At 35.6% G+C, this 27673-nt stretch overlaps 1 protein-coding gene across 5 annotated transcripts in view; it reads right to left on the bottom strand.

Annotated features, from left to right (window-relative positions):
• Positions 1 to 27673, bottom strand: part of LMBR1 (limb development membrane protein 1) — a 162243-nt gene that overhangs the window by 54546 nt on the left and 80024 nt on the right. For all 5 annotated transcript variants that reach the window (XR_010023820.1, XM_063098786.1, XM_063098788.1 and 2 more), the window contains 4 exons: positions 6484 to 6610; positions 5816 to 5884; positions 4938 to 5002; positions 286 to 358 (listed from right to left, as the gene is read on the bottom strand). Coding sequence is in view for 4 of the 5 variants with exons in the window: in XM_063098786.1 (XP_062954856.1) it covers positions 286 to 358; positions 4938 to 5002; positions 5816 to 5884; positions 6484 to 6610 (334 nt within the window). In the remaining variant the exon portion in view is untranslated. The remainder of the gene's footprint in view (positions 1 to 285; positions 359 to 4937; positions 5003 to 5815; positions 5885 to 6483; positions 6611 to 27673) is intronic.

The raw sequence follows: 27673 nt of genomic DNA, 5'->3' as shown, positions 1-27673 counted from the left end.
GCAAGTCACATGCTTTGAGATACAGGAGGGGCTGGTAGTAGACGCATGCCCAGTCCCTCAGGGGTCAATGTCTCAAAAAAGAGCTGACCTTGCTAGATCACAGCCCACTTCAGCCAGGGCTTTCGGCCAACCTTCCTTCACCAGGGAAGTTACCTTCTTACTCTTAAGTCTACACCTCTCACAGCAGCACAAGACACTGAGAGGTTTATATTTTTTCCCTTCAATTATCTGTCTTCTTTTAACTAGTTTTTTATATACTGGTCTAAATACATAATACAGGCATACCATTTAGTCGTCTCTGGAGTGCTTCTTCCTCTAGGGTAATAATGTAAACTTGTTCATCCAGGTCTTCAAGAATCTAAATTTAAAGATGAAACTATTCAATAATGCAACAGTACAAAACTAGTACTAATGAGAATGTTTAGGCTATTCAGTCTATTATTTTAGGTAATGTATTCATTCAAATTACTAAGAACCCAAAATTAAAATGCTTAGCTATTTTATTTACAAATTATATAAAAATATTTTACTACATAACTAAACACATCAAAAGTTGATTATCATAAAATTACATACAATTTAAATTGAATAGTTTAAAGTTTCACAGAGTACACTAAAGAATCTTGCAGCTTTCTCAATGGCAAAAAAAAAGAGTATGAATTTTAAAGAATCAGAAACCTAAATACAGTAAATATCTCTATGCCTGAGCCAGGATTTTAGAGCTAGAAGCAATAGATCACCCAGTCCAACATTTGTTTTCTCCTTTATATTTACCTGCACAATGTCTAAAACAAGAAATCCATAGACTATATCAGTAACATGCAATACTTTCCATTTATATCATCTTTATATACTAAAAACATTCCACACATATTGAAGATCGGTATTATCAAAATCATCCAATAAACAGAACCCTAGAGAGTGGTATGTTTACATACACACCACTCACCACCAAGCCATACAACAGTAGTTCAAAAGAAAAACAATCGTACTAGTCAATTACCAATTGTATGGGATATTATCTGCACTGTCTTAAAAACTGATAAACCTACCATTTGTTTAATTCTAGCTTTGTTAACATAGCTGTCCTTTTGTGAGAGGATCCTAACTGTCTTCCTAGCTCTGGAGAAAATCTCAAAGAAGCCAATCTGGATCACCCAAATCCAAACTACTCATTCTAAGCAAAATAATAAGTTGTGAGGAGCTGGTGGACAAAATAAAGGAATGGAAGCCCTATATATCCTTTCAGCTACCTGATAAGGTATTTTCAGAAAATGAATTCTCAAATCATACAATATCTATCAGGTATCAAATTTACACAGGTTATGTAAATTTTATTTAGAGCAACCCAAAAATTCTCAATCTTTCAACAAATATGCCTGGTCCCCTGTGGCCTAGCACTGAACTTATCACCGGGTACACGTATCATCTCCACCCCTGGGAAGCCTAAACTTGAGAGGGAAGAAAAAATAAAGAATAAAATAAGAATAAATAAGTAAGTATACAAATAAATAATGACAAAGAATGACCACCTTATGAGGGATGAAGGGATGGGATAAAGTAGAAAGGGAAACCTAAACAGGCTAGCCAGTGAGACCTCTCCAAGGAGACAACACTGAAGCTGAAACAAGTGGCACGTGCTGGAGCGTGTGATGGTCCAGAGAAAGAAAAAAGAATAGTCCACTAAAAGGACCCCTGGATGCAGTCAATTAGGGGGGAGTAATCCAAGATGGAATCCACACGTGAGTAGGCAGGGACCCCATCTTTCTGGGCCATGATACCAAGTTTCTTTCCCATCAGTGCTTCTCATTACTTTCTACCGTTTGGATCAGAACTAACAGCAGTTTGTTTTTCTTAAGGTCTAAAACATACAAAAAGACTTTTACTGTACAAATTGTCCAATAATCACTTATCACCACAGGTATGTCCTAGTGTGAGTGAGTGACAATTTGAGGAGCACACAGATACTTGTGTTAAGTGCTGGCAAGCATCATCCCACTTGATTCCTACAGCCACCTATAAAAAACAGTCTGTTATCATTCCCATGTTATATCCCCAGAAACAAGGGTTTGACAAAGAAAAGTTATGTGCCTTCAAAGTTTATATTCATAACTACTTTTTGCTAATGGGGCTTAAATATGGGTAAGACAGTCCTTGACTTCAAACACCTTATTTTCCAGTGTAGCAGAAAAGATGAGATGAATTCAAAAAATAATCATAGGATTAAAATAAATGTCACAACTGAGGCTTAAATAAAACATTACAAAAGTTCAGAGGAAGAAAGATTACTTCCAATTGGTGAGGAAAAAAGTTTTGGTCAGTGTTTTTGATGGTAGTGGCATCTTACCTGATAGATTAAATTACCAAAAGGAGGAAAGGCATTATAATCAGAGGAAACTATAAGAAAAACAGAGGTGGAGAGGTATAAAGTCTACCCTGCGAGAAAGTGGTTCTATTACTGTGGCACAATGGCAGAACCAGGGCTCTGAAACCAGCCTCTGAATTCAACTCCCGCACCATCACACAGATCTGTGACCTTGTACAAGCTATTTAATTTCCCTGAAGTTAATTCACCCACAAAATAAGGATACCACCATGAAATGAAATTATGTGTGTAAAATACACACTTATCACTAGCATATAGAATATACTCAATTACTCAATAAATAACATCCCATTATTACTGGATGTTAAGAACAAGAAAAGATAAGAGGCAAAGATAACTAAGGCTTTGAGGATATTATTAACAAGAGACAAGTTTGGGAGAAAAATTAGCTTTGGAAGGGAGATAAATAAGTAGTTTGATTTTACATATGTTAAGCTTTCAGCTCCATGAAGTATTCTATTATAGCACTTAAAATGTACTGTAACTTGTTTGCACTGTCTTTTCCTCATTAGAATTAGACATTTAGAAGTGATATAGAAGTGGCGGAGATAGTCAGGAGCATAGAGCAGAGCATTAATAAAACTTTAAACCAAGGACAGAACTTTAAACATCTGCCTATATTTAAGGGGCAGGAAATAGATATGGAGAAAGAGACCAAAGAAAAACCAGAGAAGTAGGAATAAACTAAATGAATGCAGCGTCACAAAACCTGAGAGGGAGGTCAATTTCAAGATTTGACAGCATGTGTGTTATATCTGAGTGTGTATACACTCATGTAGTAAGTAAAAAATTTTATTTTAAAAAGAAGATATGAAGAGGTTATGACTTTCAAAATTAAGCAAGCACTTACTAAAAGAATATGCACCATAACATTTCCTCAGTGTCTGTCCTTAATAGATCACAATAGAGAAGACAAACATATAACCGTAATGATTTAGTAAGTATTCCTAGTGAGACACAAACAAAGGGAAATATAAGAAATGCAGAGGAAGGAGTTTACTTTTGCTTAAAGAAGTAAGGCAAGGCTAAAAGATATGTAATAAGTACCACTGATTTCTGAGCTGGGCCTTCAGGTGGGCGGAGTAGGTAAGAGGCACTGGAGGGACAGAGACATGCCTGGAGGAGGAAAGCCTAGAGCCTACTTGGAGGATGGCAAGTCAGCTGGTGGGCTAGAACCAAAGTCCCTGGAGGCTAGCAGGAGGGAAATGCAGTGTGGGCAGGCTGTGAAAGGCCTCTTAACATGTAGGTAGTTTACACTTGTGTTTGTAGACAATGAGAATTCATGAAGATAATTTTTTTTTGCTTTTTTTTTTTAAACATAATTGATTATAAATGTTTGTGAGGCACAGAGTTGACTATCAATACCTGAGTATAATATGTGATAATCACATCAGGATAATTAAGATATTCATCAATACAAAATGTAGTCATTCTCTCTGTCCACTGTCCAATTTCTCGTTAGCCACCCTCTCTCTCCCTTTCCCGTATCTAGTAACCACAGTTCTGTTCTCTCCTTCTCAGCACTCAATGTGTTATGTTCTTTCTTTGTTTTGTCTTTCACTCTTTCTTTCTTTTTTTCTTTCTTTCCTAGCTCCCACTTATGAGGGAGGACGTGCAGTATTTCTTTTTCTGTGCCAGGCTTATTTCACGTAACATAATTTTCTCCAAGCTCAAACATGCTGCTGCAAATGGCAGAATTTCATTCTTTTTTTGGCTGAGTAGTATTCCCTAGTGTATATATACCACATTTTCCTTATCCAGTCATCCATCGATGGACATTTAGGTTGGTTCCACATCTTAACTATTGTAAATAGGATTGTATAAACATGGAAGTGCAGGTATCCCTTCAACATGATGATTTCCATTCCTTTGGGTATATACCTAGCAGTGGAACTCCTAGAACATATAGCAGCTCTATCTGTAGTTGTTTGAGAAACCTCCATTCTGTTTTCCTTAATGGCTGCACCAATTTACAGTCCCAACAACAGAAAGGTTCCCCTTCATGAAAGCAATATAAATGACAAATTCCCTAAGTGCAGCTAAGAAATTATTTTGACATTATTAAATATTTGACAAAAGAGAACAAAACAGTGACCAGAGAAACTTAGGGACAAATCATTAGAATTACTACCAAGTGAAAATAATTTTTAAATGAATATATAGTATTTCTGAGATTAAAGGCAATGTATAATTCAATTAATCAAGATATAATATGCAGACAAATTTTCAGAAACATGACTGCTTTGCAAAGTTTGAAATATAACAGTGGTACTATTTGATATAAGGCAATAAGCAATCAAAATACCTATAAATATTGGCAAATTTTGTCTTAAAATTTCCTAGATAAATTTTTACCCAAGTGCCTACAGTTATTATTTTAAAAGCAAAAACAAATCTGGTTTCCAAAGATGAAAAAGGTTTAAAAAACAACAATAATTTGAGTGATAAACCTACAAAAATTCTTGTATGTCTAAATGCTAGTTAATGATCTAAAAGATGCTCAAATGTAAACATATCTATTTCATAAACAAATGATTTATGAAATACTTACTGTTGGTTTCACTAGCAACTGACCCATCACTGTGAACATACGGGAAAGACCAACTGGTGTACACACTGCAGAAATGAGAAGGTCACCAACAGTGAGAAAAATTGTAGTTCAGAGGTATGAGAGAGAAACTACTAGTCCATAAAAAATAAAGCAAATTCAATAATTAAGAACATTCTTGTCTCCGATTTAGATTCTCTCAGTGTTTTGCCAAAGGATTCTTCAACTACAGCAGTAAGGAAGCTAGAGGGCTCCGTGGCGGGAGGATGAGCACTGCTACATTTAGTGAGAGGTAGGTGAAGATGAAAGACAGCTTAGGATATTCAAGATTCTAGCAGTGGGATAATAATAAATACTTTTGCTTTAAGAAAACTGAAGAAAACCAAGCAAAGAGCAAATTAAATTTCCAAGTGACAATTATAGCTTTCAGTCCTTTGAACTACATTTATCTACTTATAATATACCTGAAATAGGTTGTGATACCTCAAGTAAAAGAAAAAATTTTGAAGTAAACACAACAAATTCATCATACAGAATTCTACCATTTCCATTTAAAAGCAGAATCTAGCATCGTGTTGGTGGAGAGGAGGGAGTGTGTGTGTCGGTGTGTGTGTGCACACAAGTATTTGAGAATGTGTGTATGTGTGTATGTGTGCGTGCCTCTCTCTACAATCCAGTGAAAGAGGTTTTCCTTAGAGAAAAAAAGTATCTTATTATTTCAAAGTTTCACTTTGCCAAAATTTATCTTGAACTATAAAAAAGTTAGGGCAACTCAAAAATATCACCAAGTCGTTAAGGAATCTCTACAGAAAACTTCCCCAAAATTTTCCAGAATACAGAACTCTACTTTCCTATCAATATAAAGTCAGAAAAATACTTACAGAGAAGTAACAAACATCCCATCAATGATATACAGGAATACAAATAGGGTAAATAGAACTCCCAGAGATCTATAAAAAATGTAAATATATTTTAATAAATCTAAAATACTGCACATTGAGATACAGTCAGCCTATATTAAGATAAGATACAGGCTGACTATATCAATGAATAGTAAACATCATAACTGCCTATTTGAGTTTACTAACCATTTAATTTCTAAATTGTACAATAAAAAGATCTAAAATCGAAGAAAAGGAAATAACTCTTTTGCCAAACGTGTTTGAAAGGAAGAAAAAAAAGCTTCTACAGAATTGGAATTTTAAGAACAGAAACCAATTAACAAAAAAAACAAAAATCTGAAAAGCTGCTTACTCATTCTGCATATATAAAACAAAAGAATTCATTTATTTTCTTAAACATATCTGAAGACTTCTTAATTCTGTAAATTAATATCAAAGGCTGACCATACAAAGAACTATTAAATTTTTTGGCAGGGAGGGGGTGGCTGGCAGGTGTGGGGATCCAAACCCTTGACCCTGGTGTTACACCACCACGCTCTAACCAACTAACTAGCCAGCTCATTAAAATGTTTTTTAAAGTGAATGTGTAATTATATTCCAAACTATAGTCTCCATTATAGAACCTGGTTAATACAAGTAATCCGTACCATATAAAGATTCCATACTTGCAGCATCGTTATCAATGAGCGCCGAAGCCACCCACACTATCCCAAGAATCAGTAAGGCAAGAAGAAGAAGCATAACCAGGGTTTCTAAAATGCGAGCTCGGATTCCCTGAAAAATACAAGAGATATAATTTTAATATTTTATTCCATTCAATAAACAATTAGGTTTCTGCCTATATGAAAGCATAAAATAATCCTTTGGAAGAGGAGAAAAATTTTATTTATTAACAGGAGAAAAACATTGCTTACAGTTTATGTGTAAACTGACATTTCTTTTCAAATTATGGAAAATACTATTAAGCTTGGAATAAAGTACAAAAAAAATTCTTCATAAAAACATTAGGCAGAACCATTTTTAGCAATTAATTACTTGCCTAACATTTTCTACTAAGAAAGTAGATTAACAAATTTCTATTTGTGATTCTAATCGAGGGAATATAAGGCTAATTATGGCATACAGCCAAACAATTTAGTGAACATTAAACTTGGTGAAAGCCCAATGCACCAATTTACTGGAGAACATTATTTCCCATTAGAATGAATTCTGTGTAGCCCTTCACAGCCTCCAGAGCCCTCTAGTGTGCAGATGAAGAACTGTTCATTGTAATTTGACATTACAAACCATATAGATATTTTTCATACCAGCTATGTATAATTCCTTTCTTCACATTATATAAAATTTTCGTGAATACTTGAGGCTGGAGTGCAATAAAGATTCATTATGCACAATCTTTAAATAAATTTATTTCTGGATAGCCATGTGTAGAAAAATGAAACTAGACCCATACTTATCACCATGTACCAAAATCAACTCAAAATGGATTAAAAACCTAAATATAAGACCTGAAACTCCTAGAAGAAAACATAGGGGAAACACTTCAGAATGTAGAACTGGGCAAAGACTTTACGAATAAGATATCAAAAGCACAAGCAACAAAAGAAAAACTAAATAAGTGGGATTATATCATTAAAATCTTCTGCACAGCAAAGGAAACAAGCAACAGAGCGAACAGATAACCTACAGAATGTGGGAAATTATTTTCAAACCACACATCTGACAAGGGATTAATATCCGAAATATAGAAGGAACTCAAATGATTTAACAGTTGGAAAAAAACCAAATAATCCAATTAAAAAATGGGCAAAGGAGGTGAATAGACATTTTTCAAAGGAAGACATAGAAATGGCCAACTGGTACTTGAAAAATGCTCAGCATCATTAATCATCAGGGAAATGCAAATCAAAGCCACACTGAGATATCATCTCACCACAGTTAGACTGCCGATTATCAAAAAGACAGAATGACAAACGCTGGCGAGGATGTGGAGAAAGAGGAACTCATACACTATTGGTAGGACAGTAAATTAGTACAGCTACTATGGAAAACAGTATGGAGCTTTCTCAAGCAACTACAAATAGATCTACCATATGATCCAGCAATCCCACTTCTGGGTATATACCCAAAGGAGCAGAAATCATGTCAAAAGGAAAACTGCACTCCAGGTTTATCACAGCTCTGTTCACAATAGCCAAGATATGGAACCAACTTAAATGTCCATCAATGGACGTCTGGAGAAAGAAAATGTGGTACACAATGCAATACTACTCAGTCATAAAAAAGAATAAAATTCTGTCATTTGCAACAGTATGGATGAGCTTGGAGAAAATTATGTTCAGTGAAACAAGCCAGGTACAGAAAGAAGAAATACCACATGTCCTCACTCATAAGGGGAGGAAGGAAAGAAGGGGGGGGAGAAGGAAACACACTAATAAGTTAAACTTTCAGAAGGAAAGAATAGAACTGTGTTTGCTAGAAGTGGGAAAGGGGGGCGGCCTAGCAAGAAATTGGTTAATGGACACAAGTAACGATTACATTTTGAAATGATGAACATGCTAATTATCCTGATTTGATCATCATACATTGTACGCAGTTATCAATATTTAACTCTGTACCCCACAAACATGTATAATCAACTACATTTCTATTTTTAAAAGGTTATTAAATAAATGCAATTTTTTAAAAATGTAACAGGAGTCTCTGGTTCAATATAGAAGAATATAAAGCAGAAAACATTAAATGAAACAGGACATTTTATATTGATAAAATTTACTATCCACTGAAATATGTTCTATTTCTTTAGTTTAAATGGTGAGTACATAGGGCTATATTGTTGTTATTCATTATACTATATTTAAATATAAAACCTTTTGTGTTTATATCATATATGTTTATGTAAATTTTATATTAAACAAAAATTATTATTATTATTATTATTATTTTGTCTTTTTCGTGACCGGTAAGGGGATCGCAACCCTTGGCTTGGTGTTGTCTGCACCGCGCTCAGCCAGTAAGCGCACCGGCCATTCCTATACAGGATCCGAACACACGGCGGGAGCATCGCTGTGCTCCCAAGCACCGCACTCTCCTGAGTGCGCCACGGGGTCAGCCCAAACAAAAATTAATTTAAAAATTAAAAAATAAAAATTCACAAGAGTCCATTTTTATGGGCTGCCACTGCTCAGTGGACACCATCAGCTTCTAACACAGACAAACATCAGTGACCCAACCCAAACATTTAGGAAAACCTCTGTGGATTGAGGGCCTCACTGAGTGGCTTGGCTTCAGCAGTAGAGTTGGGGATAGGGTTCCAAGAGGTAGCTGCTACCTCTTCACATGAAACCTTGATGCTAGGAAGGGCCAGGCAGGTTGAGCTCTAGAATAGACCATTTCTATTTGGCCAGGAGCCTGTTGAGCCCTTCCCATCTTACTGGTCACGGAGTTGCTCCACCCCAAAGTAGGGATGTCAGGCTAGAGAGTCTCATACAGCCTTCACAAGCCAGGCAATCCATTTCGACAAGAGCTAAGTGGAAGGTTAACAACTATCTCTTTTTAGAGGTCCATTTGGAGGCTGTGTCAGACCTGTGTGTATACTGTGTGTGGCACTACTACACTATGAAATGGTCTTTCTGAGTACTTAGGAGCTACTAAGTCTCTCACTAAAGGGGTGATATACATATATAGCTTCTCCTCCCTGTTTCTGTTGGGCTAAAAGGAGGGGACAGCCCCTGTGGCATAGCATGACAGTACAAGCATGTAAGACATCAATACCAACTATATATTCAGCAGTGCAAGCCACACACAGCATACTGAATCAGCCCTCCCAAAAAGTCACTGAACTTCACTTCCCCATTGTGAGTCTTGCCCATATCCTGTCAGTTGAGTTCAGTGTTTTTCCCCACTCTGGGAACACCAACCAAGGAGCATCATATGTGCCTGACTCAGGGTCTACAGCAAAAAGTGCCAGGAGATTACTCCATCTCCTGCTGGGAGCGCGAGGAGAGCAAACAGTACGGGAGGACAGTGGGAAGGGAAAGGATGGCAGGGGCAGCAGGCAGGCCTTTTTCCTTCTGTCCCTTACTCCACGGCAGGTCAGTATACGAGCACCCACTCTACTTCCTCTGCCTGTACCCACAGGGGTCCACCTAGTGCCCTGGCCTATGGATCTGTTCTTCCTGCCTCGTGCACACTGCCATGCTCTGCCCTGACGTCCTGAGCCTTCAGTCACCCCTCCACCCAGAGCCTCATCCTCACCGCCCTGCTGTATGTGGGGGTCATGCTATTAGGTGCAGCACTGCGTTCACGGTTGCTCTGAAAGCTACCCATGAGACTCATCAAGAATTTCTTTTTTTTCTTTTTAAAAAGATGACCGGTAAGGGGATCTTAAGCCTTGACTCGGTGTTGTCAGCACCACGCTCTCCCAAGTGAGCAAACTGGCCATCCCTATATAGGGGTCCAAACCCGTGGCCCTGGTGTTATCAGCACCACACTCTCCCCCAAGTGAGCCAACAGGCCGGCCCTATCAAATGAATTTCTGATGTTTGCAGTCCACTCCAAGGTCTATATTGGATAGAAAAGCCCTCACTGCTGATACCCTTTATTTCAGGTTTGGGACTCCTTGACTCGGCAGCCACACCCCCACAGTGCCTTTTGTCCCAGTGTCAGGCCAACATCCCTTCCTCCCCCCACAGGAGGGGAGGGAGTGACAACCAAAGCACTCTTCGGCCTCATTACAGGTAGGACAGTGGGGGACCCTTACCCTTCTTCCTCCTCCCTCCTCACTACTGAGGTGGAAGCATTCACAACCAGATCCAAAGAGCCCTTGCACAGCACCAATCTCGGCCTGTAGGGAGGCCCTTCATCATCCCATCTCATTGCCAACATTTTCCAGTCTTGGGTCTGGTTCTATCCTCTTTACAAGCTAGTAAGTTAGTCTGTTAATTGGCCCGTGACTGTTATATGGATGCTGGCAGAAGACACAAGACTCCGGGGTCAGAAACAAAGGACTTTATTACTCAAGGCACAGCCAGCAGCATGAACACCAGCATGTCATTTCCCCTCACTCACGAGTCTCATGGGGGATGCCATCAGTAGACAGATGTTGCACATACAGTGGATTTGTGTGGCAGCTAAAGAAATGTAAGCATGGGGAACCCATTGCTTTTACTACACTTTGTAATAAGTTAGGCAGCTCTGTGGCCCAGAGGGAGCCATCACTTCATCCCTCAAGGCTGCTCACTACAAACACAACCCTAACAAATGGTGCAGGTAAAGAGCAGTCAGGACACCACAGTCTGGGCATTCTCAGCAAGAACAGGCAGGAATGCTCAAGGCCCACAGCAGACTGTCTCTCCTAACACACCTCTATAAGTATGAAACTAAAAAGGATATCTAAAAATCTAAAAAAAATTAGCAATGTTGATTTAATAAATTTAATAAAGTAATCCTGTATAGGGAATATACCTCCACCTCAATTATTCAAAGAAAATTTACAAAAATTAATTGAACACTTTGCTACAAAAAAATACACCAAATTCTAAAATATGAATTTCCTTACGTGAACATACTACATTAATAAGGAATAAATAAAAATATATGAACACAATAAATTCACAAAGTTTAAATTAAAATATACAAATCCAGGCCATTTAAAAAGTAACAAGAATACTTTATCAAAACTTATAGGGTGTAGCAAAATCTCAAATGACTTATATTATTAAAGAAAAGATTAAGATAAAGCACTCAACTCAAGAATTTGTAAAACATGCAACAAATTAAGTCTAATAAAGGCACAACACAGGAGGAAATTAAGATGAATGTGATTAATTGAAAAAAAGAGCAAATCAGTAGAAAAGAAAGCTAAATCCAACCGGTAGTTCTTTGAAAAGAATTTAAATAAATGTCTGGCTAGAACAATCAAAAAAATAAAAAAGCAAAAACACATTAGAAATAAGAAATAGTATAATCAAGATATAGCATACATTTTTAAAAGAATACCAAGTATAACTCTCTGTCAATAAATTGAAAACAGAATGAAATGGCTAGGACGCATTTTTAGGAAAATACTCTTTCCTAAAACTGACTAAAGAAGACAGAAAACGAAATGAAAAAATCAAACAAAAAAATCCTTTAAAGAAATTAAAATTATTGACAAGGAACTTCCTTCAATAAAAGCTCCTGGCATAGATGGTTTTATAGGGGAGTAATTCTAAACTTCCAAATAACACAACATTTCCATGCTAATTTTATTTCAAAAATAAAAAGATACGAAGAGCTTCATAAATAATTTTATCAAATCCTAACAGAGATGGGCACACATACACACACACACTTCCAAACTAAACAACCCCTCCATGTCCAAATGTTAAAGACGGAATGAATTATGATACTTCCATAGAGTAGGACATTACATCTTTAATCACTGAAAATGTTCTTAATATAATCTTACCATATACCTAGCATGACCTCATTTTTTAAAAAAAAGTACAGTTAGAAAAATTACATGTAATCAGTGTTAATATTACAACTATGGGGAATTATTCTTCTTTTATAATTTATGCTTTTCTATTTTTCCCAGTTTTCTAGAGTGGGAATATATGACAAGTAATCTGAGCGCAACTAATGTTCTTTTTAATTTTTAATTATTTTTCTTAAAAGAATTATCTTCCAAGAGATTGGCACCCAAAAAAACTTTTTAAAAAATATTCAAGATGTACAGTATAGTAAGCTGGTTAAGAGCCTCAACTCTAGCAGCACACTGCTTGGGTTCAAATCTTAGTTCTACCACTTACTAACTGTATAACTTTTGGACAAATTACTAAATCTCATTCTGCCACAGTTTCCTCCTGTATAAAATGGGACTATTAATAACACTCCGACCTCACAGTGTTGTGATAAGGATCAAATGAGTCAATATATGTAACATGCTTATTAGCACAACATCTGCTGCTTAATAAACATAATATAATGGTTAACTATAATGACTCAAATTATCACCCTTGTCTTTGAAATTTCCAAGGCTTGGGAGTTCAGATATCATTTGTGTTTCTAAATTAAATTCACAGCATCCTCTAATGTCATCTTATCACCCTTCTCCCATCTTTCTCACCTACCATCTACAAGCCTATAAGAAATAATCCCATCTTTCTTGACAATGTGAGCACATGGTTCATGAGTACTTCTTATCACAGCGCCTGCTCTCCTAAGTAGCATACATGCACATAACCTCAATTCCAATAAACTTACTCTTCTTAGAGCCAGGGCTAGGGTCTGGAGCCCACAGACCCCTCGAGCCCATTCACAAACCCTTCACACACGGGTCTATGAGCTAGGTAACTGACAAAAAGGTCCTTGGAGCCTTGGTTGAAGAAGGAATAGTCTTTATTCAGCACACACTACACCATGAGCTAGGCAGTACAAAAAGAAACTCAGAAAGTCAACTGCTACTGGCAAAGTCCAAAGAAAACCGAAACTGAGCAGCTGCCAGCAGAGTAAACATGCTCTATTGTCAGACAGGCACTCTCTGCCACCAGCCTGCTTCACAAACTGCAGAACACACAAAAGCAATAACAAGAAAGATACATGGGTGCACATGCACACTAACTCCACCCACACAACTTGTTTACAAGAAATGTGCTGCTTGACCCCCCAGCCAGACCTGAGCTGAGGGAGCCTGACCAAACTATTCCATTTTCCCCACACTCTTCATTCTACTACAGCCACTCACACATGTACTAATACTATTCCTCTAAGATCTCAAACTGTAAAACAGCTCTCTCAGTCCTCTAATCTAGTCCTTATCTTCATCATCTCCACTTCCTTAATCCCTCCCAGTCCTTCCAATCAGTCTTCTGTTTCATTTGCCTAAACCTTATGGTGAACTAGTGTACTTTAATGATAATCCAGTATCACTAATATTCTAGTATTCCTTACCCCTTCGACTTCCACCAAACCAGTTTAAAACAATTCCTGCTAGCAGCTTACTCCTTGAATTCTCAGCCCTGTTCAAGAAATTTACAAAACCATGAAAAATTTTTGTCACTACATTCCACAGTAGGCCTTCAACGTTACTTGGCAATCTTTATACTGACCTCTGGCTATTTTTTCCCCTTTCTTTTTGATCCATGATCTCATCCTCTATTTTCTTACAAATATACCTGACATTACTTCTACCTTAGTAGGACACAGCTGAGTGGCCTGTGGGTCTGTCAGCATCCCTCCTCTACACCTCAGTTTCTCTGCCTTCATTTTTATTTCTTTCATTCTACAAATGAAAATACTTTGATCCCTTTTCTCCCACGGTTCAATCTCAGATGTTCATCTTTTCACATGCTATTTCAGTGCTTCTCAAACCACAGCAGGCACCAGAAGTAACAAAGGGGATCACCACTTCCTGAGCATCAACCCCAGAGTGGTACCTCAGTTGATTCTAATGAAGGTAATTCACCAAATACACTGCACAATTCTTTCCCTAGATATCTTGCCTCGTTATGTGGCCAACAACTCTAAAGTCTGAATCTTCATTCTAAATCTTACCACTATGGCCAAGATCCATATAACCCAACTGCCATTTTCCCTTAGATATCTCAAAGGTACCTTAAACTTAATTATAAAATCAAACTCATCATTGTATTCCTGATATTTGCTCCTCCTTCAGTGTCTCATACCTCAAAAAATGGCCTCATTATCCACTTTGTTTACGCCAAACACTTTGCGAACATCCTTGTCACCTCCCTTTCCTGCCAATGCCCACCCCACACACACACCCTGAGCCTCACTCCAGCCAAACACCAAGTCCTTCTGATGCTACTGTGTAATTACAACTCAAATTCATCCCTTCACTTCCTACTGCCACCACACCCATCCAAGAGGATAATTTTTCTATTACAGACATACAGATAACATCAAGAAAAAAATGTATGAAATGCACACTCACATGCTTAAGCAGTCAAGTCAGAAACATTTAGCCAAAAAAACACCCTCTGTAATCAAATCATATTAACTGTTCAAAAATTTGTTCAAATTGGTCAATATTTCTTTTGAGAGGCAATAAATAACTCATGAAAAGGAATCTCATTTTCAGCTATCAATCTACATGAAAAAGTGTACTCAGCAATATTATACTTACAGAAAAGGCTGCCTCAGTGTAAGTCATCAAAATTATTTAATATAATTATGCCTGTCCTATGAAATATTGAAGATGATACGCTAACAAATAACTGTTATTCTGACTTAATCCACTAGGAGGCTAGAACAGTTATGTTTTCCTTTTGTTAATTTTATTTTCTTTTTGTGATTAAATAAGACTAAATCAGCCCAACTTGAAATCAATTAAATACCACATTCATGAGCTGTAGACAAACTGATAGAAAAAGATGAATTTGTTCATTAAATGAAATGTGGCAGATTTTCTACCTTCAAACAGATTAGGATAGAGAGAAGAGAGGTGATGGGACTATAAATAATCAGAGACTTTATTTGTTAATTCAACATTAATTGGTTAATATCTTTCTTGAGATCATAAAAATATGACAAAGCCTATAAGAGTACAGGCTTTGTGGCATGTAATGCGTGAGATTTTTAGACTTTTGAATGTGATTCTGTCTGCAAAGTAATGAGAAGCACTGAGCACTTTTATCACCACCATTAATCACCAGCAGGACAGCATACAGGCAAAAAATATGCCTACTGCTCATTTTTCCATTAAGAGTCAGAATCAGGAGCCAGAAAGCCCCAAGGGAAGTTTCCCATCAACTCCATTCTTGCATACACTGAGCTAAAAGATTTACCAGATGTCAGAATAACTTATTAAAATACCCTTCAAACAACAGTCAAAGTGGCAAAACACTGTCAAAGAGGAAGAAGGTCCCCATTGTTCATCTTAAAAAGTGAGAAAACTCTCCTGAATCTAAGATCACAAGACTCTAAGAACTTCTATTTCTTATCAATAGTTGTACTTCATATAATTTTGAATGCTTTGACTATATCATATATTACTAGGATTTCATAAACTTCACAATATTTTTATTCCCAGTATGAATACTTATCCTAAAAAACACTATAAGTGAATATTTATCCCCCCAAACTATAAATCTACAATACTTTAATGAGACTCCTTTCCTTTTATTAAAATCATAGTATAATAAAGCAGTCAGTGTATTAGTTAAAAACACCATTGAAACAAAGTACTTTCTTTCTGCCAATGAAGCACATATGGTTTTTGAGAAAACTAAGCTACAAATTACACTCCTTTCATAACAGTATTACTTCTTAAATTGCAACTACCTCAATATTACAACAGTTTAAATTAGATGAAATGGGCTAGTAAAGACTAAACACGTGTGAACACACAGATTTCCTTTAGATTTCAGTAAGTATACTGAATAAATAGTCTAAAACACTAAAATGGTTATGATATATCTTGGAGTTTTTGTGCTGGGCAATGCACATTTAATTACTCTGTACTGAACAACAATGAAGTGAAAATTACAATATACTTACAAAAGCTCTACCAAGAAGCTGATATGTTTCTATGGTGATGAACATTTAAACAAGGTTTTGCCTGGACATCTTGCCCTGCTGTAAGGGATGTAAACACCATTTCATACCCTATGTCTTCACCCATTAGGAAAGCCTGGGAAAACTTCTACATTCACAGACCATTTAAAATAAATACATTGTTTTCATTTAACAAAAAGGGTCTCTTAGTAACATTAAGATAAGGTTTGCTCAGCATGGCATCAAGACTGCACCAAACACACATGAAGTCATCAGGGGAAGATCGATAGAAGCACTAATAAAGAACAGAAGATAAAAGCAGGTATTAATTATTTTTAGCCGTGAAAAAACTACAAACAAGCATCTCTAGAGAGTGTCAAGCATTTTCCCCCTTGCTCCCAAAGTAATCATTAAGAATATACACAAAAAAAGCTTTGGTTCCAAGTCAAAGAAAACAGCTTTGTGAAAAGCTTAAGCTTTTTGAAAAGTTTATTTCTATAGCGAAATAGTGAATTGTTCTTGAATATTAATATGCTGTGCAGTCTATTTTATATACGTACATAGCTATTTAATGTGGTCTATAAAAGATAGAAAAATTTAAACTGCAAGATGCTCAAGCTACTAAAAACTTGGCAAAAAGAAAGTATTTTAGGTAAATTAAAACAAAAACACTAATATTGCTAATTCATTGAACTAAGATATTCATTGTATTAAAACGCATGGGCAGAAATTTCTCATGATATTCATCAAAAATCCTCCAGATTACAGGTAAATAAACTAATACAACAAGTTTCGAACAAGTAACTGAAAGAACGGAGTTATAAAAAGACTGCAGGGACTATATATCAAATTTTTAAAACATAATTCTAAATTTGGGAGAAAATATTTCTCAGTATACTATATCACATCAAAATAATTTACTGGTTAGCCAGTAAGGCTCTTTTCTTCTATTTCTGTTCTAATGATTCTTTAGTTAGAAATTTCATGGAAATGAAGAAATGGAAATTAACATTTGCAAGGCCCTTACTAGTTACTTTATATATGTTCATTGAGTCTTCACAATAAATTGGAAGGTAAATTTTATTACACATGAGGAAGTTCACACTCAAAAGAGCTGAATAACTTGCCTGTGGTCACATGTTCAGCATGTGCCAGAACTCACTCTAGATTCAGGTCTGTCGGCCTTCAGAGCCTTGTGCTTCCCACCTCCCCACATGACAGAGACACGAAAAACAAAATGACATGAAAATAGGGAGAATGCTTAAAACATACTTAAGACAAACCTATAATTTTAGAAAGGACCTAAAGCAAATTACATAAAAGCTTCTTCTACCAGAATATTAATTTTCAATTCCATAATAACAAGCTCATACTAAGGTCAAATGCTCAGTCCTATAAGAAAATTTTAATACAATATAGAACATCTTAGCCAATATCCTACTATTCATTTCATGAAACACCCAGGCACAAACTCCAATAAAGACACAACAAAGGAAAAGATCATTAGGGTTATTAATTACATTATTACAATGAAACATAAAAGATATTAAGATTTAGAATACAATATAACACAATGCCATGTGACAACTTAGATAACAATGTCATGTTGCTTTTGTGGCAAAGAATACACTTATACGAAAAGCACCAGAAATTCCAAACTACCACAGAAGAGCTATCCTTTATGACAGTAGATGAAACAGGAAACATGCCCATGAAAACTTATGGCTGCCTGCTCTCACTTCAGACTAGCCCCTCCATTAGCTTCTTTAAGACCATCCCTACCAGCTTTCCAAATTTCCTGTAGTTCTCAATAAAAAAAAAAAAAAAAAAAAAAAAAAAAACAGCTACTGTGGACGAGCAGGTGTGTGTGCACATGCACACACACAAGTATTTTATATTTTACCACTGAAAATTGATAAACAGGCATTTGGTTCTACGTATCAGCCTCTGTTTGGTTAATGTGAGCCCATCATCAAGAAGTAAACCACCTTTTTTCCTTTCTATTTTTAAATAAAACCATACTTTTTATACAGGTATTTAATAGACACCCAGCTTGAAAGAACACCGCCGTGACCACTGTAGCATTCATTTAGCCCTCCCAACCACATCAGCCTTCTGCACTAACCTACCCAAAGGTAACCACAAAACACTGCCAAGTATATTATTTACTTTTAAAAAAAAAAAACTGTGGTAAAATATACAGAACAGAAAATTTACCATCTTAACCATTTTTAAATGGAGAATTTAGTGGCATTACATACATTCACAGTACTGTGGTACCATCCTCGCCACCCTTCTACAGAACTCTTTTCATCTTCTCCAGCTGAAACTCTGTACCCATTAAATACTAACCCCCCACTGACCTCTCCCCCTCAACCCTGGCAACCACAATTCTTTCTGTCTCTATGAATTTGGCTACGCTAGGTACCTCATCTTATTTCACTTAGCAAAACGTCTTCAAGGTTCATCCACATTGCAGCAGGTGTCAGGATTTCCTTCCTAAAGGCTGAATGATATTTCACGGTATGGCTACACTACATGTTGTTTATCCATTCATCCATCAATGGACATTAGGGTTGCTTCCACCCTGTGGTTATTGTGGACAGTACTGCTGTAATCATGGGTGTACAAATATCTGTTGGAATACCTGCCTTCAATTCTTTTGGATATATACCCAGGAGTGAATTGCTGGATCACATGGTAATATTATTTTTCATTTCTTGAGGAATCACCATACTGTTTTCCATAGCGACTGCACCATTTTACATTCCCACCCACAGTGCACAAGATTTCCAATTTCCCCGCATCTTCACCAGAGCTTGTTATTTTCTGTGGGTTTTTGCTAGTAGCCATCTCAATAGGTGTGAAGTGATCTCTCATAGTTTTGATCTGCATTTCCCTAATGATTAGTGATACTGGGCATCTTTTCATGTGCTTACTGACCATTAGTAAATCTTCTTTGGAGAAATGTCTATTAAAGTTATTTGCCCATTTTTTAAGAGTTGATAGAGTTCAGGTTCCATCACCTTGTTCTTTGAAACTGCTTTAGCTATTCTTGACTTTCTGCTCTTCAATAAAATTTTTACTATCTGCTTATCACATTACATATGAAAATTGCTTAGAATTTTTTAAATTTATTTTTTATTTTACTTTATCAATACACACTGTAGTTGATTTTCATGTCCCTTTACCAATTTCTCCTTTTCCCCACTTCCTCTCCCCCTGCCCCCATCAACATCAGAAAACTGCTTAGAATTTTTATTAGAATTACACTGACTATAAAAATCATGAACAGACTATCTATCCATTTATTTACATCTTTAACATCTTTCAATTGCATTTTTGTTTCCATACAGGTTTTAAGCATTATTTGTTAGATTTATTTCAACATACCTTGCTATTATAAAGGACTATCTTGCTATTATAAAAAGTATTTTTAATTAGACTTTCTATTTGTTGCTGGTATTTATTGATTTTTAAATATATTAATCCTTTATCTAGCTTCCTTGTTAAATTTTCTTATTTGAATTAATAATTTATCTTTAGATTCTATATGATTTTCCTCAATAGACAATATCATCTGTTAGTAAAGATTATCTTGTTTGTTCCTTTAAATTTTTCCTTTTCTTGTCTCACTGTACTGATAAAGAGTTCAAATAAAAGTGTTGATTTTTATTTTTTTGGTGGCTGGCCAGTAGAGGGATCGAACCCTGGACTTTGGAGTTATCAGCACCACACTCTAACCACCGGAGCAAACCATCCAGCCCAGTGTTATTAAAAGTAAAAATATTTTAAATGGCATCCCAAATTTAAAGTAAATACTTTTAATATTTTACCTAAAGTACAATGTTAGTTATAGGACTAGGGTAGATACCCATTGTCAGGTTAAGAAAATTCCCTTTTGTTCCTACTTTCCTTTTTATATCATGAATGGATACTGATTTTATTAAATGTATTTCCTGTCTCTTTTGAGGTGCTTATTTGATATTTTTTCTCATTTATTCTCCTAATATATGAATTACAGTCACAGATTTTCTAATGTTAAACCAACCTTGTATACCTGAAATAATTTCTTTTTATACTGATCTTTTGTGTACGTGGCTAGATTCAGCTTAATATTTTGATTCACAAGCATTCATGAACAAAAATGGCCTATAATGTTCCTTTCTCATACTATCCTTGTCTGTTTTCAGTATCAAGGTTAAACTAATCTCATAAAATAAAATTGTGAGTGTTCTATTTTCATTCTTCAAATCTCTGGACAAATTTGTGTGAATTTAGTTATCTGTTCTTTGATGTCTGGTAGAAATGTCCTGGAAACTGTGTGGCCTTGATTTTTTGCATTGTGGGAAAACTTTTAAATTCTGACTCTATGTCAATAACACTCGTATAAATATTCAGACTCAGTTTCTTCTTAAATCCATTTTGGTAAGTTATAATATTCCAGAAATTTGCCCATTTCAAATTTTTCATTTGTCATTTGTGGAAAAACTTGATTAGTTTTAACTTGGTTAGTTTAAATCAAGCTAACATAATTTCATTGGGTTAAAATCAATTAAATAAATGAATATCTTTTATTTAAAGAATTTTTAAATCTTTTATAACTCAAATTTTTCAATATATTTCATAAATAATTTTTAATCGTAGTTTAAAAAAACACACAACCTGAAGTTTGCCATATTAACCATTTTCAAGCATACACAGTAGTGTTAACTATGGTCACACTGCGGTACCACAGATCTCTGGAAGGTTCCCATCTTGCAAATCAGAAACTCAATACCAGCTGAAGAACAGCTCCCCACTTCCTCCTCCCTCCAGCCCTTGGCAACCACCATTCTACTCTGTTTCCACTGAGTTTGACTATTTTAGATAACTCATATGAGAGGAATCATATAGTATTTGTCTTTTTTGTGGCTCACTTATTTTTCATAATGTCTTTAAACTTAGAAAACTATTTTTAACATTCATTTCACATAAAACACACACACACACACACACACACACACACACAGACTTTCAATTACTTTCTAGTTTTATTTACCAATATGCAGTTTCATTAGAACATCTGCAGGTACTGCATGAAAACATATACCTTTCCTATTTTCTCCCATAACAGAGAAAAACAAAGCTGGTTCCTTTGGTAAGGTCAGTGATCAGTGGTATAAGAGATCAGCCATGTCAGAGCTCATCAACTTCATCATCAAAAAAGTACATGTCTAAAATTAACTTCAGGCATGAAAGTCTTTTTTTAAAAATCAGGTAATACCTTTGTGATTATTGCTCTTATTATTTTATTTTTTATAATTTTGGGGGGGGGTTGTTTTTTGTTTGTTTTTTTAAGTACCACACTATTAACACTGGCTTGGCTTCTCAAAGTGGTAACTTCAGTTCTACATGTATCAAAATGAGTCAGTAGAGGTCTATTTCTGGCAATACTTAAGACTACATATTCTTTTGTCTGTCAAAAAACATCTCAAATGCTAAATAAAATATTACAAGTCTCCCTGAAGTCTTCTCTTTATCTACTAACTCTTTGAGTAATACATTGAGTTTGGGCCTCTCATGGTGTTGGCTTTTCTCAAATATTTGGTCATCCTTTAATTTCCTGCTCTTCTCTGTGTTTAAGAATTCTTATTCTGCTTGTTCTCTTTATTGTCTCCTGCCTCTGATGATAGTGGATCTAAGACAGTGAATCTAGACAGGCAAAATCTAGTTCTGGGTGTCCTGCACCCCAGTGGACGCTCCAAGTATAACCTGACTCTCATGACAGTGGGATCCACATTACAACCTTTGCCACATGGACCTTTGAGGACCCTGGACCTTTCTCTGTTCCTCTTATCCTTCATCAGCAGAGCTTCAATTTTTGTTAAAACCAGATGAAAGGAGAACCTGAGGAGCACAGATAAACACAGACAATCAGAAATGCTAAAATCAATTTGCTAATAGATGCAAAACTGGGTAATACCTTATGAAAAAATAACACGAAATATATGGGGTTATCTTTTATACAGGGTGGAAATGTAAAGGGAGATGTACAGAGAGATAGAAAACAGCCCACTCAATAGAAAGTCAGCCAAAGGTAAACACATCTATAGAATCAGGTAATCCCCAGGATCCACTACACAATGCCCAAGCCTCCACTGACGTGACACCCTGGATCTCTTCTGCTTGTTTCCCAATTTCAGATAATTTTTCCTGGCACCAGAAAATATATGTACACAAAATAAATTATTAAAGTAAGCAGAACATAAAATATATGTACACACTAATTACAATTACACAATAATCCAAGTACAAATGTTGACAGGTACCTTGGAATATTATAAAAATAGGATTTGGGATTAACTTTCTATAAAACTTTTTATAGCTTTCTATAAAATTGTTCAAATTAAAATTAAAATATTAATGAAAAAGTGATAGAAGCCAAGATGCAAAGGTGAATTAACCAAAACCATCAGCCTAATGAGTATGTTTCATGCAAGCAAAATAAGACAAAGGAAAAGTATTGAGAATCAAGATGTATTCAGGAAGGACAAGTAAATTTCTAGAAATAATCTTGGACCCTCAAGAAGGAGTTTCTGAATACTAGCTTGGAAAAGATCTTCCTTCAACAGAACATTAAGGTCATGAGAGGCCAAAACAGCTACAAAGCTAAAGAGGAAAGGCCAAAAGAAAAGATCTGGGCCCCATACTTGTAGAAGAAATATGAGCAGATTCAGGCAGGGACCATGTGTTAACAGAACCTAGCACACAGTAAGTGGTCATTAAGTATTAAATGAATAATTTAATATACTGGAAGACAAGAGCATCACCAGCAAACTAGCAATGTTGAGAAACCCCTAAAAGATAGAAAATAGATGGGATAAAATCTGTGGAGAAATGCCCAGGGGAAATAATAGACTAAAATCACAAAAAGAAAAGAAAAATAAGAAAAGGGTTAAGCAGATTCTGGGCACTAACAAGCTTGGTCAAAAAGCCCCAAAATATGTCTAATTATAAGTAAAAAAATATATAATATATTATTAAGAAATAATAGGCAAGGGCAATATTATTGTAAAATTGTTTTAGAATAACTGAATAGCTAATTACAGAAAAATTAATTTAGATGTGCTCTTTTTTAACCACCTCACAAAGTTACCTACAGATAGATTAAAATATTAGATCTTTGCTCAAACTCATGGAAAAATTAGCTAAAATGGAACAGAGTATGTTATCCATCCAAGCTCTGAAGGGACAATAACACTTTAGTAACAAAGAGTTTAAGTGTAAAAATACTTTTTTTAAATTATGTTATTCTTTTGCTCTTTTAATAAGTTGAGAATCTACTATATAACAATATAAAAATAAAAGTATAGAAAAGCTAGGAGAAAATGAAATTAAGTTTTCTTTTGGGCCTGTTTATATAATATCTGTTGTCAAGTTCTGGGTTTTCTCAATTAATTTAAAGGAAATTAAATAGCACATGTCATAGTTAAATAGGATCAAGTCGAATGTATATGGATTGTGAATCAGATTATATCAAACCAACTTTATTAAACCAGCGTTAATTATACATTAATATAAACCATTGTTAATCAAAATTTACTTAAAAGTATTATGCATGAGTATTAAGTTAAAGTGATGAAATGATATATAATACTTTCAAATAACTTTTCTACTAATTTCTTGGCTAGAGGTTTTTCAGCAATACAGGTAGTAAATACTGAATCTCAAACTCTTGGGAAGTAAAGATCTATGATGACTCTCAGAAGAGACTTTCTTCTGCCCAGAGATAAGGCTGACAGTCTTCCTCTATTGGTGGGTGAGGGGTGTGTGTGTGTTAAACAAGTTTGCCCTTTGGCTGAGAGCTTTTCTCAGGGCCTCAGTTTGGATTTCTAGTCTCTGTGCACCTACGGTATCATTTTTTCAAAGCTAAAGGTCCTATGTTAGCTGTGACCACCTTCCTTCCCTGACGAGGGAAGCTGTGACATCTGGATTTTGTTGCTCCTGTTGCTGTTAGTTGCTCTTCAAATCCATGGAAATTTTTCTTATTTTCTTGAGAACTTATCTATGCAATTAATAATATAGGATGCTTGTTATATACAGTCATGCACTGCTTAAAACAGGGATACACTCTGAGAAATGCATCGTTAGGGATTTTGTCTTTGTGCAAACATCACACGGTGCACTTGCACAAACCTAGATGGTACAGCCTACTACACACCAGCTGTATGGTATAGCCTATGGCTCCCAGCTGCAAACCCCTACAGCATGTTACTGTGCTGATCACTGCAGGCAACTATAACACAATGGTAAGTATTTGTACACCTAAACATATCTAAACATTAAAAGTACAGTATAAATATGGGACTACCATCACATATGTGGTCTGTCATTGACTGGAACCTTGTTACACGATACATGATTGAAGTTAAATTTCTAATGCGGTCCTACTTAACAATGATACATGCTGTTTAATTAACTTCCTTTAAAGTAACTAAATAAAAAAACCCACATGAGTTGGCAACAAATGTCATATAATCAGGCTCAAACAAAGCCTGATATAAAAAATAAAAGGCTAAAATTTCTCTTTGCATTATAACACAGTATTTTTGAAACCCTAATCTTTTGAACTTTAAAAACATGATTTTTAAAAATTTTCTTATTTCTGCATGCTGAAATAAGAGAAGATTTCAGTAAGTTATGGGCAAATATTTCTCAATGAATAACATTCCAGGTCCAAGTTATCTATTTTCAATAAATAAAGCCAAGTTGGATATAGTTATTATTCTGTTTTCACTGTTTACATTAATTTTGAAGTCCTAGAGCCACCTTGATTTGCTGCATAAAAGTGTGACCAGCCAAATACAGTACACTGATCTAGTGAAAAAGATTAAGTTGGGTAGATCTGCAGAATTATCCTCTGTGTCATCACTAGTGGTATGCACATCATTACCTTGTATTTAAACTTCAGTGTCCCTATATTTATGGTATTTAACCATTATGGGTATTAGTTAAGCAGTATATGACTAAGAACTTTTGAAAGGAGAAAACACATAATGCTCAAGACCACTATCATGGCTTGTGGGTTCAGCTGAGTAATAAATCAAGCACTGGAATCATGAGCTATCCCTCATCTCTATGCCTGGCATACTCACCAAACACACATTCACAGGCTCTCAACAGGTTTTGTTTTAAAGGAAAATATATATACTATATAATATTTATAAATATATATCATATTTATTGTTTCTTTTTTTAAAAAATAGAAATGGTATAAGGTATCTTTATAGAACTAAACTGCAAGACCTCTTCTGTAATTTCCAGGAGCTTTGAGAACCATCTGGTGTTAATATTAACACAGGAAAAAAGACTTTTTGGGTTCTACTACCAGCTCTGCTGCTGACTACTCTGGAAGTTTCATGAGAAAACTGAGACTTTAATACATTATCTACAAATATGTGCAATAGAATATGTCTTAGTTACCTCTCAGATATTTAAAATATCAAATGAAATAAAATACATGAAAATACTTTAAAACCAATAAAATACTAAACAAACAGAGTAATGATACCTGAATGTGGGGGGGGCGGGGATGCTAGTGCCTATTTTATGTAAGAATTGGATTTGGCATACAAAATATAAGGTTAACAATATTAACACTATTCTCAAAGTTTACTTTTAACTTTTTACCAACTTATATAACAAAAACTACCAGCTAACATCATAGTTTAAAGGAACCCCAGCACATGAGGCCTGCTAGGCCTCAGTTAACAGACCACCAGAGAAGGAAGATGGGAAAAGGTAGCACTCCTGACAGGAGAAAATGGCCCTTAAGGGGGTGGCAGGAAGAGGAAAATGGTAAGAGCCAGGAAAGTGGCTGAAGTCCAGAAGGCTGCAGTTAGGCTGAGTTCCAACACAGTAGGGGACTGGTGCTACCAGTGCCATCAAATGGGCAAACAGTAGGAATTATGGGAAAGAGCATGTCCAGTGGCTCACTCCAGACACATGAAACCTTAGAACTAAACAGCTAGCTGAAGAACCAGTGCTGGGGATGGCCCTATAAACAAAGCTAAGGATGGTCAGGATTCTGCAAAGGTTTCAAACTAGCAGCCTGAGCTACACCAAAATAAAGCAAAGTCTCTGTGTCTTCTCTCGTGTTGAAGCTCTCGAGAAATTCTAAAACTGCCACATCCTGAAAGATAACAGTGCAAAAACCAATGACCACCCCCTCCACAGAGGGCTGTACAGAGGTCCTTTTAGATCCTGCCCTATGACAAGTCAACAGGACCTAAGAGAGTACTCAGCTTTCATGCTTCATTTTCCCTGTACAAGAACTCTGTCTGTAGTATGCTAAATACACATGTTTGGGAATACCAAGGTAAATAAGAGAAAAAGACAGGTCAACAAACAATCAGAATTTAACTGTAATCACTACTGTGGGAGGGGGCAGCAGGTTACAATCAAAGAAGACCCACTGGAGAGACAGTAAGGATCACCCCAGAGGTAACACTTAAGAACAGGATTTTGACAGGCAGGGAATGAAGGGAGGAGTTCCTGGCAGAGGGGACAACATGCACCATCAAGACATGGCGCTGTGAAACAATGTGGTGTGTGCTAGGTAAGGTGCGGAGTTCAGTGGGGACGCAACAGACAGTGAGACATTATTTTGCTGGAAATAACAAGCCATCAAAGATTTTATGGAGGTGAGTTACATAAACAATTATATTTTTAAAGAAACAAAGCTAGAAGGCAATATAGAGGTTACTTTGTATGGGAATGAGACTAGAAACAGAAAAAACAGTCAGACAGTGGTTTAAATAATTCAAACAAGAAATTAGGAAGCCTGAACTAAGGTAATGACAGAAAGAGAAAGAAAAATCCTATTCGGAATACTGAATCAAAGTATTTTTAAGCTATCAAATGCAATAAGTTGTTATCACAACATAAGGTACTTCATTAAATCTTTTCTAAAAAAAAATTACATCAAAAGTAAAACTTACATGTACAATCAATTATGTTTCAGTAAAAAAGAGCGATAAAAAAGAATAAAGACGTGTATATATATAACTTAATTCTAGGTATTTTAAAAGGACACAAAAATCATTAAGAGACAGATAAGTCTTTCTGATACTGCAAAAAATTTTTTTTAATTATAAATCCTTCACAAATCTGTTTTAAAAGTCAATGGCTTATAAAAATTAAGACTTATTAATTAATGTGTAACAAAAACATTAAGTATCAATTATCCAAGTAAAAGAAAGTATAAAAATATTTAAATCTAGCATTATAGAACAACTTAAATTTTCTTCTTGCTCTGTGTTACAAGAAAAATGGGAAATATTTCCTGTAAAACCA

This window comes from Cynocephalus volans, chromosome 6, assembly GCF_027409185.1.
Source record: "Cynocephalus volans isolate mCynVol1 chromosome 6, mCynVol1.pri, whole genome shotgun sequence".
NCBI classification, from domain to species: domain Eukaryota; kingdom Metazoa; phylum Chordata; class Mammalia; order Dermoptera; family Cynocephalidae; genus Cynocephalus; species Cynocephalus volans.
This window is presented reverse-complemented; position numbering and strand designations above follow the sequence as displayed.